Source organism: Canis aureus, chromosome 2 (assembly GCF_053574225.1).
Source record: "Canis aureus isolate CA01 chromosome 2, VMU_Caureus_v.1.0, whole genome shotgun sequence".
NCBI lineage: Eukaryota > Metazoa > Chordata > Mammalia > Carnivora > Canidae > Canis > Canis aureus.
This window is the reverse complement of record NC_135612.1, coordinates 56,128,362-56,144,855: the sequence shown is the minus strand read 5'-3', so window position 1 is coordinate 56,144,855 and position 16,494 is coordinate 56,128,362. Positions and strand designations below refer to the sequence as shown.

The following is a 16,494-nucleotide window of genomic DNA, read 5'->3' as shown; positions in this document are numbered from 1 at the left end:
TCCTCAGACCCTCCAGCAATCAGTTACCAAAGGACTAGCTAGCATCCAGGTAAGCGGGCAGAGGGTGCCCCTCTACAGACATGAGGAGAGAGAACAGGGATGTGAGTAGGTAATGCCCTGTACCCAGATCCCTGGCATCTGCAGTGTGCTTGCCATGAAAGAATGAGGAAATGCACATCTTCTGGAACATGACAAGCCAGTCCCTCTCACAACTGAAAATGGCATACTTCCAATGGATGGCATCTTTGATTTGAATCGTGGACCATCCAAACGATTCCTTGCTCTGTCATATCAAAGACTTCCGTTCTTTTTGGATTCCTCAGAGAAGCTAGAGGAGTCTGATCATAAACAGATGCCTTTTCCAACGGGGCAAGATCTCTATTCAGAGCTTCTTAGAAAGTCTGAGCAAGGCAATTAAATTAGTAACCTAGGTAACAACCACTTAACCTGCTTTCTCCACTCCCTATTTCTAAAGGCTTTCTTGCATGTCGTCGTTCATGTCACGCCTGACATTCATAGGTCAAGGGGACTTTCAAGGGGCAAAGAGCTGAGTGGAAGTGAAACCAGAATCAGATTGCAGGCCGCTCAGTCCTTGCTGGATATGTGCTCTTTCTGCAAGCCCCATTCTTCCAAATGTACCTTGTGCCACACGTCACCAGTCCCTTGAAATGACAGCAATAATGATGATGATGTGGAAAACCTTTCCAGTCAAACAGGTTTGAGAAACTCCCCTGTGTACTATGCCTCTGGGATCTCTTAGAGATCGATTTTTCACACTATCATATAAAGACTCCGAAGAGTCTCGTCATCAAGAAAACCCACCTAGCTTTGTCTACGCTAGGGTTTGCCAAACTCTAGACCATAGAGATGTTATTAGTGGGACCTACTACCTCCCATGGAATGAATTTGAGAAAATGCTCCTCCAGACTGATGGTAAGAGCCCAGGAATCTACAGTCTGGCAACAACATTTGTTGCAGGAGCCCGGGGATGGAGGGAGAGTCCCCAGGCAGGAGACATGTACCAAGAGAGCTAGAGAGAAATGCAGGCGTCTGGCCTCACCGGCCTGGAATGGAGACCATCTATGTGCTATCTCTGGCTCCTGCTAAAGTCAAAGACCTACATTCTGTGATGCCAAGGTGTGAGGAATAAACTCTGCAAAGACAGAAGGAGTGCGTTAAGGGGCCTGCAGGTGATACACCATTCCCAAGAAATGGGTGATGGAGGCTGGCACCCAACCTGCTGAATTTCCCGCACCCCTACCTCAGAGCCAGTTGTGGTGAGCAAAGGGGGCCCTCTCCTAGGGGAAGCCTCCCAACCCAGCCCAGCTGGTCAGAAGGGCTCAGCCACAGGCCTGCCCTTCAGCGCCCCTGGGGAAAGCTGGTGATTGAAACATCTCTGGGCTCACATCCGTGCATGGATGAGTGAAGCTACTCAGCCCCGAACAGTTGCTGAAGTGATGCCCAAGGTCCCCAGTCCAGCACTGACTGCCAAGACAGCCAAGGACTCCAGGGTGGGACCAGAGAAGGCTTCTCTTTGGTTCTCCCACTTGCAGCTTGGCCACACACAGGAAAACAGATGCCAGTTTCCCTGGGAGTGTCTGTGTGAATGATTCAGGTCCTTCACCTCACCCCTTCCTTCCTTCCACACCACAGGATGGTGGAGGTCAGGGGGTCCTGACAATCAGGGTGTCCAAACCCTGACTGGAATGGGCAATAACTGGAGCCTGGCTCTGAGGTCTGTATTCATTAAGAATGTGGGTTTGCCAAGCAATGATCGGCTTTTCCTCTGCCCACCTCACACTCCCAGTGGGTTCCAAGGTCTCCCTGTGGGTTCATTCCTGGGATACGTGGTGGAGTCCCATTGTTGGCCCAGGCCTAAGTTGACCACATGGATTTCCAGAAAGTCCTGTTCTCTGGGCACGGGGCTGGTACGTGTGCCTTGTTTGGCTGTCCCTCTTTGTTTCTTATTGGAAGAATCTAGATGTGAAGACAGATGAGCAACCACACCCTGGAAACCCCCTACAAATGGCCTGCTGGCCAGAAGATCCTAAGAAGGGCCACACAACCTGCACGTAGAGATTCTGGAAAAACCAAATCTGTTAGTTTCAGTTGGGGCTTTCCTCAAACCAGGCAGATCTCTGGTATTATCTGGTGAAGCTTTCATTGTGTCTTAGCCAAAGCTACGGGACACGAGGTCTGGACACCACCTGCTCCCCACAGAGTGAGACTTTGGGGTATGAATTGTTAGTGCCGGACAGAGATAGGCAGATAGCACCAGACCACCTGACACACCACCTTACCTCCCTCATTCACACTCCTCTGCTTATTTACTTCCTCTAGCCCTGCTTCACTCCTGCTGGGGAGGAGACCAGGGAATGTTCCTTAATTAGTAGGATGGGTTCTTCTGCCCCAAAAGCCAACTTTGCATGGCCAGAGGCCACATGTCTCAGATCCTGTCTGGATGGGTGAGTCAGGTCAGCTTTCATCAAATGGGAATACTCTCCAGCACAGCTGCCCAAAGGCCTGTATTTTATAATTGCTGGGTGGTCTCAATGGTTAAAAGGGCTGCCCCTTGGTTCCAATCTGGCTTCTGTATCAATTCCTCAATTAGTCGGAACTCAAAGGGGTGGATGGCTTTGACTGGCACCCCCAACCTCTATCTCACAATGGTATTGGCCTCTCCCACTCATGTCTGGAGGAAGCACCAGGCCTCTGCTGCCCGCCACCACATCCCTGAGGCCACAGGCCCTTGAGAAGCGGGCATGGACCTGGGTTCCAGCAGGTGCCAGGTCAGGGGGATGTGCTATCCAATTACCTGGGCAAAGGCAGGGCTTGCAGACCCACTGCCTTTCCCAGGAATTAAGACCCAGCCATCTTTAGCTGCAGGATCAGTTTCTGGAAGAAAAGTCAGTGTCCTAACACATAGCTCCTCCTTCACAGCCTCCTTACAGATAGGAAGCAGACACAGAGGAGACTGAGTGGCAAAGGCTGGACATGCACTGGTGATCCAGAGAGAGCTGGAAGCCAGGGCTCTGTGGGCTGCAGAGCTCCTGGACCTGGCCTGGGTGCAGAGAAGGGCAAGGATGGGGCAAGAGCTCTGTGTATGCCTCCTCCCTCCACACACTGACTCTTCGTCTTCTCCCTCCAAGTCACCTGCTGTTCATGCCTAAACACCAACCTCCACCTTAGCATGTCAGGGCCAAGGACTGAACTGGAGACTTTCTACACCTTTGCTGGTCAAGAGGACTGCCAGGCCACCCGGATATGGCCCAGACACACTGACACAGTAAAGGACAAGACCATCCCCCTTCTGGGTCTGGCTGCTGTTGCCCCAACAACAGAAGGAAGGCAGCCATCTAGAGTTTACACAGTAACTTGTGAGTGTCCTCAACCACAACCCCAGGAAGGAGAAAAGGTCAAAGCAGGTATGCCAGGCTAGAGGGGCCTCCCCCAGGGCCCCTTTTAGACTCTACCATGAGTCATTCAGCAAATGGCCCTCTGTCACTGTCACCATCATTGTCATCATCACCACCAACCTCTTCAGCACCACTCTGGCCATTCCTGTGACAATCAGCAATCAGAGCACACAGGTGGCAACCGCAGTTAAAGATGGCAGAGGGAGAGGAGGGCAGGGAAAGGGAAGGAGCCCAGTCCCAAGGCGGTTGGAAAGTCCTTTGCTGTCTTAGGATTTTGGTCTCCACCTACCTCTGAGGTTGCTTTCCAGGGGCTTTTGTCAAAGGACAGGCAGAAGCAGAAAGGCCATCCCTGAACAAGCGGGCACAGCCTGGTAGTGGAGGTGTAGACCCAGCTCTGAACTGATGGAGCTGCCCAGGCTCCCCAGAGGCACAGGGTGCCCTCCACCCCAGGAAGCCCTGCCTCCGCAGAGTCTGAGTCAAGAACTAGCCATTACTTCTGCTAGGGCAGGGGGTAGGCAGTAAACTCATTTGTGAATATGGTCACTGTCAGCGAAGGGATCAATAACTGAGTTTTTATATGGAAGGGATCATTCCTGACTGCCACCTTATCCTAAAGGGAGAAAACAGGTCTCTTGGGTGAACTGGCAAAGGCAGAAAACTGAACCAGGCCCCTAGTAGAATACGTTGCAAAAGCCCATCATCGTGGTTCATGAATGAAGTCCTGAAGAGGAGCAAGTGGGTCAGGCAATAGGTCTGACACACGAGATTCAACCTCAGAGTTTGCACCCACCACTACCAGGCACGGGACCGGAAGGATGATGTGGGCTACGCAGACAAGGGTTAGATGCACTGGATATGTCACACTCTGAAATCACATTCTGAACACTTCAAAAAGTCAAATATGGCACTCTGAAATGAAACAAAACCAAAATTGTCCATTGCTTCAGGACAATGTTAAGAGAAAATTTCTATTTTTAAGGGAAAATAAATCAGAAAAACAGAGCAAACAGTTACACCTCTTCCCATTTCCCATAAGACATTTTAAAAGCCTGATCAGATATTAAAAGGAGAAATGTAATAGAGTATACTTTTCAGGACTCGGGCTTAATGGACCTGGGGGTTTTCAAATGATTTTCTCTGGGATTATTGTCTCTTCAACATGGAATATAATTCCCCCTATCACCACGGCAAATAAAAGGTACTTTTGTTTGACTTGACTCAAAAATGCAAGACCTTGATAGACCTTTTAAAAAACTATTAGAAGAACATGGTTTTGCAGATAAATAAATCCTCTGACTTGTCTCCACAGGTTTGAAAGTTCGGCAAATAGGGTCCAGAGCTAAGGCTGGCCCCAAACAGCACACAGCATCGCTAAGGCCAGGTTCCGGGCAGGGAGGCCGGAGCCAAGCTAGTGGCAGGAGCCTCTTCCAGTCAGGCAGCAACAAACACCAAAGGACTCACTACAGAGCCTTCTCGGTGCCCCAGTGGGGGTGTTACCATGCCTCCAAGGTACACTAAATCCGGCTTCTCTTGGACAAATAAAAATAAAAGCTGATGGGAATCACAGTGCAAGAGAATATTGGCATTTCTGAGGGATCTGTGTCAAGACTCTCACGATTCCCGAGTTCACAAGTACCACCACTCAGATGCATGATGCAGGCCATGATTTTATGTCCTGAATGTTCACAATGACAAGGAAAGGCATCAGAGAGCCGCCCCTCCTCAAATATCTACCCCACAGAGTGCTTCTCTCAATGTTAGCAAAGCTGCACATCATACTACATGGGCTGTCCATTGGCCTACAAAACCACAATGCTCTGGCTTCAAATACAAAGGCCGATCTGCCAACCTCCCGACTCCCCAAACGACCCCCTCCCCAGGGCCACCTGCTGCACATCCCGGGAGAAATCCTGAGATAAACAGGACTTCTTGAGACCTGAGGTGTGGGTTGGGACTTGCCAAATGTCTGAAGGTATTTCTGAGGCAGGTGATAATGGCTACAGAAAGTTCTGGAAGCTTTTGTAAACCAAAGCTCAAGAGCTCCTCCACATGTTGGTCCTAGTCATACGTTCAAATGTTTTTATTCACATTAAAGTCTCCTGTTTGGTTTAAATACTTACATCATTTTCTAAAAAATTAAACATGCTTCTTTCAGCCAACTCCTTTGACTCTTCAAATTTTTCTACCGCTTGTCTGACTTCTTCATCTGGTATCTTACCTACTCGCTTCTTTTTATAATCATAATCCAGGCGGCGGCCTTCCAGCTTTTTCAGGTGGTGCTACACAAGACAAAGGAGTCTTTCAGAGACTGTACACTCAAAACATGGGGCAAAGAAATCTCTGTTGTTTCCATGAAAATATCCATTGTTTTTTGTCAGCCTAAATTCTAGGGGAAGGGACATATCTTAGACAGCTGTGTGGCCCCGGCATTCACTAGGGGCTACCTTTACTATAGATCCTCATGGAATATTTGTGGAATATTCCACAATATCTGCTGATTAGATGGATGGACAGATGGGCAGGTAGGTGGATGGGTGGATGGATGGATGGATGGATGGATGGATGGACGGACAGATGGACAGATGAATGAATGGGTGGGTGGGCAGACAGATGGGTGGATGGGTGAGTAGGTAGGTAGATAGATGGGTAGGTAGATGGATGGGTGGATGGGTGGGTGAATGGGTAGGTGGATGGGTGGATGGGTGGATGCATGAGTGAATGGATGGATGGATGGATGGATGGATGGATGGATGGATGGATGGATGAGTGAGTGAATGGGTGGGTGAATCGATGGATGGGTGGGTAAATAGATGAGTGGGAGGGTGGATGGGTGGGATGGTAGAATGAGTGAGTATTTATATGGAAAATAAGGACATAGTATCAGCACTCAAATTCCATTTTCCAAAGTTCTTTATAAGACCCCTCACTTCAGTTCTATTAATGTCTAGATAATTTCTAACAAAATTACACCAAAAATAAGTACATTTCCTTTGGCACTACTATCAACTCCTCACTATGAGGTAGATTATAAAAGCACTAGTAGCCTCTAGAATACTAATGCATCTTCCATAAAGTTCCCAAACAATTACAGAACAAGTTGAATAAATGTTATCAATGCATATGTAGACACAGAGGACAGACACTTACAACCTCTGAAAAGGTGAGGTTTCTTTTTTTTTTTTTTAAGGATCTCCTTAACAAAATGTAAGAATTGCAAATATTAGACCTGTCCATTCATGGAATGGGCTACCTTGTGTGGTGGTAAATTCCCCATCACAGTTTGTGTTCAAGCAGAGGGATCCCATATCAGAAATACTATAGACAGGACAGTTGTTTGGGGCAAGGGAGAGGTCTGGAAGAGTTTATACATGTAATCTTTGGAAAGCAGGTATTTGTTTTTTTTTTTTTTTTTTTTGGAAAGCAGGTATTTGATATCAAATGTTTACACACAAAACAAAGACTATCCCACTGAAGTATGGATGTACTATGCATTTTAGTGAAAAGCACTGGTTCTACTTCCATAACGAATACGTGAAAAGAGCATATGGATAAAAGCCAGAAGCATCTTTCCTCTATGTTCTGTGACTCTGGGCAAATCTATTATTTCCTCTGATTCTCTGTGTGTGGCTGTAAAATGGGGATGGGGATGGCCAGCCTCCTGCTTGTGGGCCAAGAAATATCTGGAATCCATAAAACCCTTTACAGAGATCAGTCAGCTGGTGTTAAAGGAGCAGGTTCTCCACTCCTGGCATCTGAGACACAGACAACACAGCTGAGACTGGGAATGGCTTCTGAAGACTAGACTCTGAACTCTTGATCATCATAGGACTTAAGTGTAGATTTAGAGTGTTTCTGTGTCAAATAGCAGCTGAGCAACAAGAGATGCCACTCAGGACATTATTTTGTTGCGTAGGGCATGGACAACACTGAAGTATGGGTGTATCTTGCACATGTGTCTGGTGCATATCTGTGTCCACAGCTAGCTCTGAAGCAGGTCAAGTGGAAGAGCTACGCTGCCCAGAGGACTTTGCGTTTTTCTCAAGGACAACAGCACAAGATGAAATAGCATATTATGTACTTCAGCCAAGGGGACATCTGGTTTTAAAGTTCTCCATTCGGGAAGGACATCCTCATGTCCCCAGAATGTCCCTTCTTCTCTAGAGTCATCTGTTCCTTAGTAATTTGTGAGCACAAACCTCATCCTGGGCCTTGTGGTCACAGAAGTGAATGAAGCAGGATGCCGAGGCACTTAGCGCTGAACAACAGGAGGAGAAAGCAGTGATGCTCACGGCACAGGGCAGCATATAAGCATATGACCAAGGCAGGAGAAAACAGGGCTTCCCAAGAGAAAGGGCATCTGAGACCTGAGAGGTGACCTGGCTTAGCAGGGAGGGTGGGGAGAGGAGGGTGAGAAAGACAAGGGACAGAGGACCGCACACAGCAAAGCATCCCTGGGGGCTGCAAACATCGCAGAGAGGCTGGATGGCAGAGCTGGCTGGGGCTCAGTGGGCCGCTCCAGAGGAGGGAGAGGCAGAGAATCAGCTGTGACGTGGCGGCTCTCTAGTCCACTGCCAGCGACAGTCAGCATCTTAGGAAGGCTGCCCCCAGAGTGGTGCAGAGAGTGCAATGGGGGAGGAGGATGCAGATTGGGGGCGGGGGGGGGACACAAGGGCTGCTGTGCCTATGTGTCTAGACTTTAGCTGCAAGAAGCCAATAGATAGAAAGGGGAAGAACGAACTAGGGGTGGTAGAAGGGGAGGAGGGCGGGGGGTGGGAGTGAATGGGTGACGGGCACTGGGTGTTATTCTGTATGTTAGTAAATTGAACACCAATAAAAAATAAATTAAAAAAAAAAAAAAAAAAGAAAGGGGAAGAACAGAGGTTCAGGAGAGAAGACAACAGACATGGCAATGGACTCCAGGGCCCCGTAGAGGCCTGGCTTCAGAGGGCAGGAGAGACACTGCTTTTCCCCACAGGGATGGGAAAGAGGACCACAGGAGTGAGGAGTGAGAGGGATATGGGGAGTCGGGGGTAGCTGAATGTTCCAGGCATCTCTGAATGGTTGCTTTTGTTTTTCATTCAACCTCATTGAATTCTCCTCCACATCCTCTGGTTTCATTTTAAATGCTAATACCCATATAGGCTTCTAGGACTTTCTATTCGGAAAATCTGGAATAGTGCTCAAGCACATGCCTTTGTAACATGTCATGCTGATGCTGCTAGTCCTGGGGGCCACCCCACAATTGCTGGCCCTGAAGAAAGGAAAGAGGACATCCCCAAGGTTCAAATGAATTCCAAGCTGGCCTGGGCTTGCATTCAGCTCATGCTTGAAGACACCTGGAGGCAGGTCTTCCAGGCAGCAACCTAAGAGGATGCCAGAAGTAAAGGCAGGCTGCCCCTCCAGAGTAAGTCCCAGTGGGGTAGAAATCTCAAGGCTGTTTTTGCACATATACAAAAACACCACCAGGCAAGTGACATGCAATCACTTACAGGTCCCTGAGAGCTCCCATGTGTGCTCTGGAAGGCCATTTTTAACAGTTTTCCAAAAACAAAATGTCAATTCCCAGATACTAATTTCCTTGAGAAGCCGTGAAAAATAACTACTACTGGTCTGGTGCAAAGTATCAAAAAAGAGGACTGATATGGTATGATTTTGATTATAAAAATTCCACTATGAAGTTATGGAGTCATTTTGCTATGGAAGACATGGCTGTGGAAATATGCTTCCTTATCTTGGCTTCTAGATGGCTTCAGTAAGACACAGAATGAAGGGCTCAGAGGTCCTGGGTCCCTTTCCCAGTGAGCTGGAAAAATAAAATGATGCTTTCACTGAATCCCCACAGAAGCATTCTAATGATTTTAAATACAGACATCATTTTAAGTAGCAACAGATAGATTATATAGCCTGGAAGACTTACCCCAATCTCTTTTAGATCTTTGTCTTGGAGTAACTGAAGTGGATCGATAAAAGTTTGCTTTACATTAATATCAAGAGAGTCTTTAACCTCAGCCATTAGCTTCATGGATTCACCAACTTCTATCAATGCATTGCCTTGAACAGAAAATGCAAATAAAAAAGGTTCTTTAGCAGAATACTTGAGGATAAAGGTGATTCTATTCAATTCCTTCCCAAAAGTTTGTGGATGATGGTGCAGAAAGGTCCTCACCCAAGGACTGCTGAATCCTGACCCAGAAAAAAAAAAGAAGAGAGCGATAAAGAAAGTCTTCCTATGGTCTGTATTTTCCTCTCAACACTCTGTACTCATAAAGGCAGGAGGCTCAGGCGGACCGAAGCATTTCCCATTTTGGCCACGAGATGGGGATAAAGCTCCTCTTTAAAAACTGGTACAGCAATCCCCAGCTTTTCAAAAGTTCATGCTGTGCCCCTTCATTTTTATAAGAGACCTATATTAGTGCAAGTTTTTGCTAACTGAAAGAAATCCAAAGAGGACTTTTGCTGTTACCAAAAAAAAAAAAAAAAAAAAAAGGAAAAAAGTGAGAATAACATTCAGCCTTTGTTTGGTAAGCAAGTCAAAGAGGCAGCGTCTACCCCAAGTCGTGAGAACTGTGCAGAGCACCCCGGCATCCAGCTACCACAGCTTTGAACTGTGTCTGCAAGCACCTGTGCTTTAACTCAATTTATTCTGTGCATGCACTAGCAAGAGGTGTCCTAAGTTATGAGAAAAGCCTAAGAGAGGTTATTTTTTAAGGTCTGGTAACACCCCTCAATTTTTCCATGTAAATTAATGCTAATTTCCTCTTTGCTTAACACCATTTTGGTTTACAAAAGGCTCTATAGGAATGTTCTACTTTCAGAGAGCAGGGAAATCTCTAGCTTTGTGAACTGGCACCTACGGCTCCTTAGAAGTTCCAGAACAAAATCCCTCTTTGTAAACTATAAAAGGAGTCATTCATCAGGGCTAAGTATCAACCAATGAAGGTTACAATAGAAATAAAGGAACAAAACCTCCTGTCAGCTTCTAGCTACTAGATCTTGAGGTCACTCCCCATATCCTTTAGATGGTTCTAAGGCTCCTAACCCTTTCTGATGTCAAAGAAAGCCTGGCAGTGTCACAGGAGACAGCCTGTCAGCAGGATGGGCAAGGTTTGCTCTTCAATAAGGCCCAGGCCAGCAATGCTTGGCTTGGGCAGGGGTGGCAGCTTTTACTGGATTATGCCCTGGTACCTCCACGCCCAGCTACCAGGACTCCCACTTGCAAATAACTGTGGATTAGCTGGCACAGAGATACCAGAAACATTTCCAAATGCTTCTCTGAAGACTCCAAAAACTTAATTCTGAATATTGGCCGTCACCTCCATGGATCTGACAGTCCTTCCCCTTGCTCAAGCTTAGTGCTTTAGATTCCACTAGGACGTGGGGCTCAGCTTCCACTCCCTGAGGCTTCTGCATTTCAGGCAATTTCTACCATGCGGCCCAAAAGGAAAGCATTCCACAGTCTCTTCCTCAGAACAGCAAGCAACCTACCTGTCTTAACACTCTCCTGAACATGGGCTCTCCTCCTTAACACAAGTTCCCTTAGAGTGCTAGGGACCTGGGAAGCTCAAACTGTCCACCCATCCAAGCCCCCTGCCTAGTCACTGCAGACTGGCCTTGGCTGTGAGGGCCTGCCCGGCCCCCTCACCTATCTCCTCAACGGGTCTGCCCTCAGGAGAAGGAATAAGCCATCTTGTCTGCATTCACTCATGGAATAAAATAAAATTCACCTTATACTGCTCTGAAGGATATTGTTACCCCTGTGACTGATGAATGTTTTAGTATTGGGAATTTTTTTTTAAAATATTTTATTTATTTATTTAAGAGGGAGGGAACACAAGAAGAGGGAATAGAGACAAGCAGGCTCTCCACTGAGCAGGGAGTCTGATGCAAGGCTCGACTCCAGGACCCTGAGATCATGACCTGACCCAAAGGCAGATGCTTCACCGACTGAGCCACCCAGGCACAAGGCACCCCTGTTACCTTTTTTTTTAAGTTTGCAGGAGATTTTTTTCCCCACAATTTACTAGATTAATTACTATAGCCAAGTATCTGAATTCTCAATTTCCATATCTTGCCTTGTTACCATTACATGAATAGCAAAGTGACAAATTATCCTAGAAGAGTGAACAGGTTAACATTCAACTCACTCTCAATTTATTAATTTAAAGAAATCCCAATCAAAATTTAGTAGGTTGTTTGTATTTAATAAAGGAAACTTAAAAGGACTCTAGGTTTCATCTGAAAAAAAAACAAAGGTGAGTATATCTGTGAAATGTTTGCAATAACAAGGGGAAATTTTAGTTAAGTTTATGAAAATCAGCCTTAAAATTATATTACTTAAAATATGGCACTGGATCAAAATAGCGTACAGATCAAGAAAACAAACGAGAAAGACCAGAAACAAACAAAATAAAAAATTTAATCTGTAACAAAGTTTCTCTTAAATCAGAGGGGAAAAGTTGAACTTTTTAATGAAGTATCAGAACAATTAGCTATACATATGTGAGAAAACAAAATCAGAACCCTATTGCACAATATCTGCCCATTATACTCAGAAGCATGGAAATTTAGGGGTAAGAAAAGGAACTTGTTTCAAAAGAAAAGTATAAATAAACATTTACACAATTTGTGCGGGTTGGGGGGGGGGGGTGAAAGTTTTTCTGAACACAATTACAAAGCCATAAGCCATAAAGGAAGGTGTATGAGTCCCACAACATAAAGAGTAGAAATCTCTCTCCATTATAGAGGTCTCCATCTACAAGGTCAGAGGTAAATGCCTACCTGGGGTGTAACTTCACAAGCATACATGGCAGACAAAGAGCAAATATCCTGACCATTGAAAGAGCTCATGAACAAGGAAAGGGAAAAAAAAATGAACACCTTAATGAAAGAACAGGTAAAGGATACACATACACAATTAACAAAAATGATGACAAACAGGAAGGAATGCTACCTTACGCATAATCCAAAAAGCAAAGTTAAAACATCACCAAGAGATCAATTTTACATGCTATATATCAAATTATCAGTTATTTAATAGTAAAAAAAAATAATTCCTGCAGTTAGCAATTGTGCTGGGAAACATATGCTCATGCACTCCTGGCAAGTGTGCAACTGGCATAACCTTTCTGGAGGGTCCTTTGGAAATAATTCTTCAAAAAATCTGCAGAAACAGGCACACTCTCAATCCAGCAATTTCACGACTAGGGACTTCATCTAAGTACATAATCTTGGCTAGCCCCAAAGATTTACCTACGAACACGGTTGTATAAACACTATGTAAAATTTTTTTGCGTAAGTAAAAAAAATCTAAGTATTTAATAATTGGGATTGATGGAATGAGCTATGACATAACACATGGATTATTACGCAGCCTTCAGAAACAATATCATAGAAGATTAATAATTATTTATGACATGGATCAGGATATATAGTCAATGGGAATAAACAGGCTACATGAAGTCTAAGGATATACACCACAACTCCATTATGATTCTGTGAGGCTGCATGTGAATATATATGAGAATAAACAAAGGGTCTGGATGTGTGATTGTGGGTGATGCTGGCATTTATTTTCTCATATTTTACTTGCTTATATTTTCTAAACTTCCTGCAATGAACATGTATGATTCAGGAGATATAAAAGAAAAATAACAATAAGGTTGTTAAAATGAAGGCATTGAGGGGTGCCTGGGTAGCTCAGTCTGTTCGTTGGGTGTCCAACTCTTGGTTTTAGCTCAGGTCATGATCTCAGGGTCGTGGGATCGAGCCCTGGGTCGGGCTTCCTGCTCAGCGGGGAGTCTGCTTGAGGATTCTGCCCCCCACTCTGCTCTCTCTTTCTAAATAAATAATATTAAAAAAAATTAAAAAAGAAGGCAGTGTGCACCACCTATACCCGGCCCAGGTCACATGTGAACACTCACCAAACGTGGAGCCTTCCCCGAGCTCCTTCCCATACTTGAGCATGCAGTCGCCCAGCAAGCCTTCTGTCTGTGGGTAGCCAGTGGTTTTCACCTGCCCTCGAATCTTCGACACAGTGTTCAGCATTCCTAGCTTAGCTCTGTATGCTTAAAAACATTGTCATTTGTAATTCCTTAAAATGACACAGTGCAGCCAGAGGTACATCACATTTAACAAACTGATGGCAAAACTCAGCCTCCCCACCCTGGGTGGACAACATGTAGGAGCCCTGAGGGTGGGGGTGGGGGGTGTGGAATGGGGCAATGTAGCCGCTCTCACCTCCCACAGGATCTCCTAGATTCTGTCTCCCAGGGAGGAGCTAAGTGCACTGCAGCACAGCCAGGAAGGAAAACAGAAACACCCTCCACTGACCCCAGAGAGCAGTAACTGGGCTGCCCTAACCTCAGGGGCAGAGAGAGACACTGCAAAAGGCCTGCCTACCCCCACGCCCTGAGTCGGGGCAGGCAATTCCTCCTGGGGACCAACCTGTAACTGGACAGAATTGTTCAGGTGGATGCGTCAAACCACTAACGGGCCCTTAATGCCCTCCCCGGGCACCAAGAATCCATTTGGTCTGATCATGTCCAACATCATGATGAGGGACTGCTGCACATTCCCATTTAGGACTTCCCCTGAGTGAACATGAGCCTGTGTGGAGGGCCCCCTGCTGCAGTTGGACCCCCAAGCCCTTTGGGGGATCAGGGGATCATGGGTGGCCACCTCTCCTGAGCTGCTTTTCTTGGATTCAGGCAATGAGTGTTTACTGATCCCAACTCTGTGTGACACCCTATGCCATGTCCTGGGGCTCCTGAAAGACCCAGGACAGCATCAGGACTAAAGGGGCTCAGAGACTAGTTACTCCGTAAGGCAGAATTTACAAGGTGTACTTTGCAGATAAAAGTTTGGGATGGTGTCGGGAAAAGGAAACTATAAGCGATATTGCTAAGTAAAGATAGAAAGATGCCCCTAAAAAGGCAGAAATCGCGTCAATGAAGCGTGGAAGAGGGAATGCTTATGGTTTATAACCAACAGATAAAGAGGAGGCTGGTTTGACTTCAACAGAAATCAAAACAGGACAGACCAGGAGATATCCATGGGAAAATGTGACTGTGAACCGAATCCCACGCTAAGGATTTGGGACTTTATTCTACAAACCAGAGAGCGAATCCCATACTACCTTGTGGTGTTTGAGGTAACTTTAGGAAGTAAAAGGATACTTTTTATTTTCTTTGACTTTAATAATTACACGTTTGTTTTAATGTATTCTAGTCTAGTGCCTCTCAAGCTGTAATGTGCATACAAATCACCCAAAGATCCTATTCAAATGCAAAGTCTGATTCAGGCAATTTGGGATGAGCCCAAGATTCTGCATTTCCCACAGTCTCTCAGGTAATGTGGATGTTGCTTCAGACACTCCCAGTGCCAGCCTTTTTTGCATCTGGCCCACCTCAGCTTCAAAGCCATTTTCTTCCTGGTTCTGTGCACAAAGCCTTCCCTCTCCAACAACACACACACACACACACACACACACACACACACACAAGCTCAGCTCCTCCTTCCCACTGCCAGGGTAGAAACTGGGGGATGGCAGTCATGTGGCTAATAGCCATTAAACTGGAAGTAACGAGAGGCCTCTGTCCAAGTGGACACTTTCACTGTTGGCTCTCAGCCATTCCTGCCCTCTTCCAATGTCAGTTCTTTGAGGCTGGGATCTGGGTCCCGCTTCACACTATCCCAGGATCCAGGAAAGCACCTCAGCAGAAGTAAGCGCTAGCAAAGTATGTGTTGGCCGATTTATCAGGAAAAGGAACTCATGTGGTTCATCTCAATCACTGAGGCGGCCAGCCAAGAGAGGTATTTATTATAGTTTTTAAAATTGTAATCATCCACGCAATTCTAAAGACTTTTATACCCACCAACCTCCTTGGACATGATTCTTATAAAATTAATGTTTTAAAATTTTTACTGTCTAGATTTACAGATGGTTGGGTCTGTGCGGATTCCCAAAGCCAAGGGAATCACAGGTCTCTACATGTAAATAATAAATTCCTCAAAAGGAAAGGCAGTTTTGGATATTCACAGAATTCAAGGCTTGGATGCCCTGTCCCCTATTCATTTCTGTAATTCATAACTCAGGAAAAACTCATCAAGGGATACTGCTTCATGACCTTGGAATTAAAATCCTTCCGTTATATCAATTTCAAGTTAATATACACCTTTAGAGCAGGATGACAGAAATTTTTCCTAAAAGAGGAGGTGCCTCAATAAGAAAAGTGGCTTTCTAAGCATCCCCTAAAAAATGTCTTTGCTTAGTAGCAGTACCTTGAAACTAAGACGAAGCCTCATCCAAATGATGTGACCAGAGTTCACAGAAGTGTCTGCTCTGCTTCTTATTGGCTGGAATTCACTGAAACTACCTCCGGTCACTGGAAGCTTGACTTTAAGAAGCTGAATTTCATTATTTAGAAACAGAAGACATTGTTTCTAAATTATGCCAGCCATATGCCAAGGACACATGGGTTATTGGTCTGGGCCAGTGAATGAACAACAGAATATTTCAAGACATTTTCTAACTTTACCTGGATTTGGCTGAAGATATTCTGTGGCTTTCGAAAGAATTTCTGCAACAGCTTTATTGGTAATATCTATTTTCTTTAAAAGAAAAACACATGAAAATGTTGATAAATAACAAACAAGGAGCTTATAGTAAAACACAAAAGCAATAGGGATTAATTTAATATTTATAACACATTATTATGATGATTTTAACCTAAATGAATTTCAGCTTTTTGAGGGAGGAGCAATATTTTCTCACTTTGATTTTGGGACAGCTCTTCCTCCCCGTGATGATGGGGAACATTCATTTCTTTTTCTAACATTAAAGTGACTATTCGTGTAATATTTAGAAAACTCGGACAAGTCATTATGCTCCACTAGATTACTCCACTAGATATACTTGAAGTTCTCTCAAAGCATGTCTGAGCCATACTTTCCTCATCTGCTGGGTGAACTTGATGTCTATACTTACATACGGACACCCTAATAATGATTCACATCAGAAACTACCACAGTAAATCAATTATGGAAGAATCATTCTCACTAGCACATCACTAACATAAAC

General features: G+C 45.2%; 1 protein-coding gene across 5 annotated transcripts in view; it reads right to left on the bottom strand.

Moving 5' to 3' along the window:
* SH3GL3 (SH3 domain containing GRB2 like 3, endophilin A3) overlaps positions 1-16,494 on the bottom strand; it is a 136,184-nt gene that overhangs the window by 30,941 nt on the left and 88,749 nt on the right. For 4 of the 5 annotated variants that reach the window (XM_077873969.1, XM_077874000.1, XM_077873989.1 and 1 more), the window contains 4 exons: positions 15,953-16,025; positions 13,337-13,480; positions 9,334-9,467; positions 5,537-5,695 (listed from right to left, as the gene is read on the bottom strand). In XM_077873969.1, coding sequence (XP_077730095.1) covers positions 5,537-5,695; positions 9,334-9,467; positions 13,337-13,480; positions 15,953-16,025 — 510 coding nt within the window. The remainder of the gene's footprint in view (positions 1-5,536; positions 5,696-9,333; positions 9,468-13,336; positions 13,481-15,952; positions 16,026-16,494) is intronic. The other variant, XM_077874010.1, reaches the window with a different exon arrangement.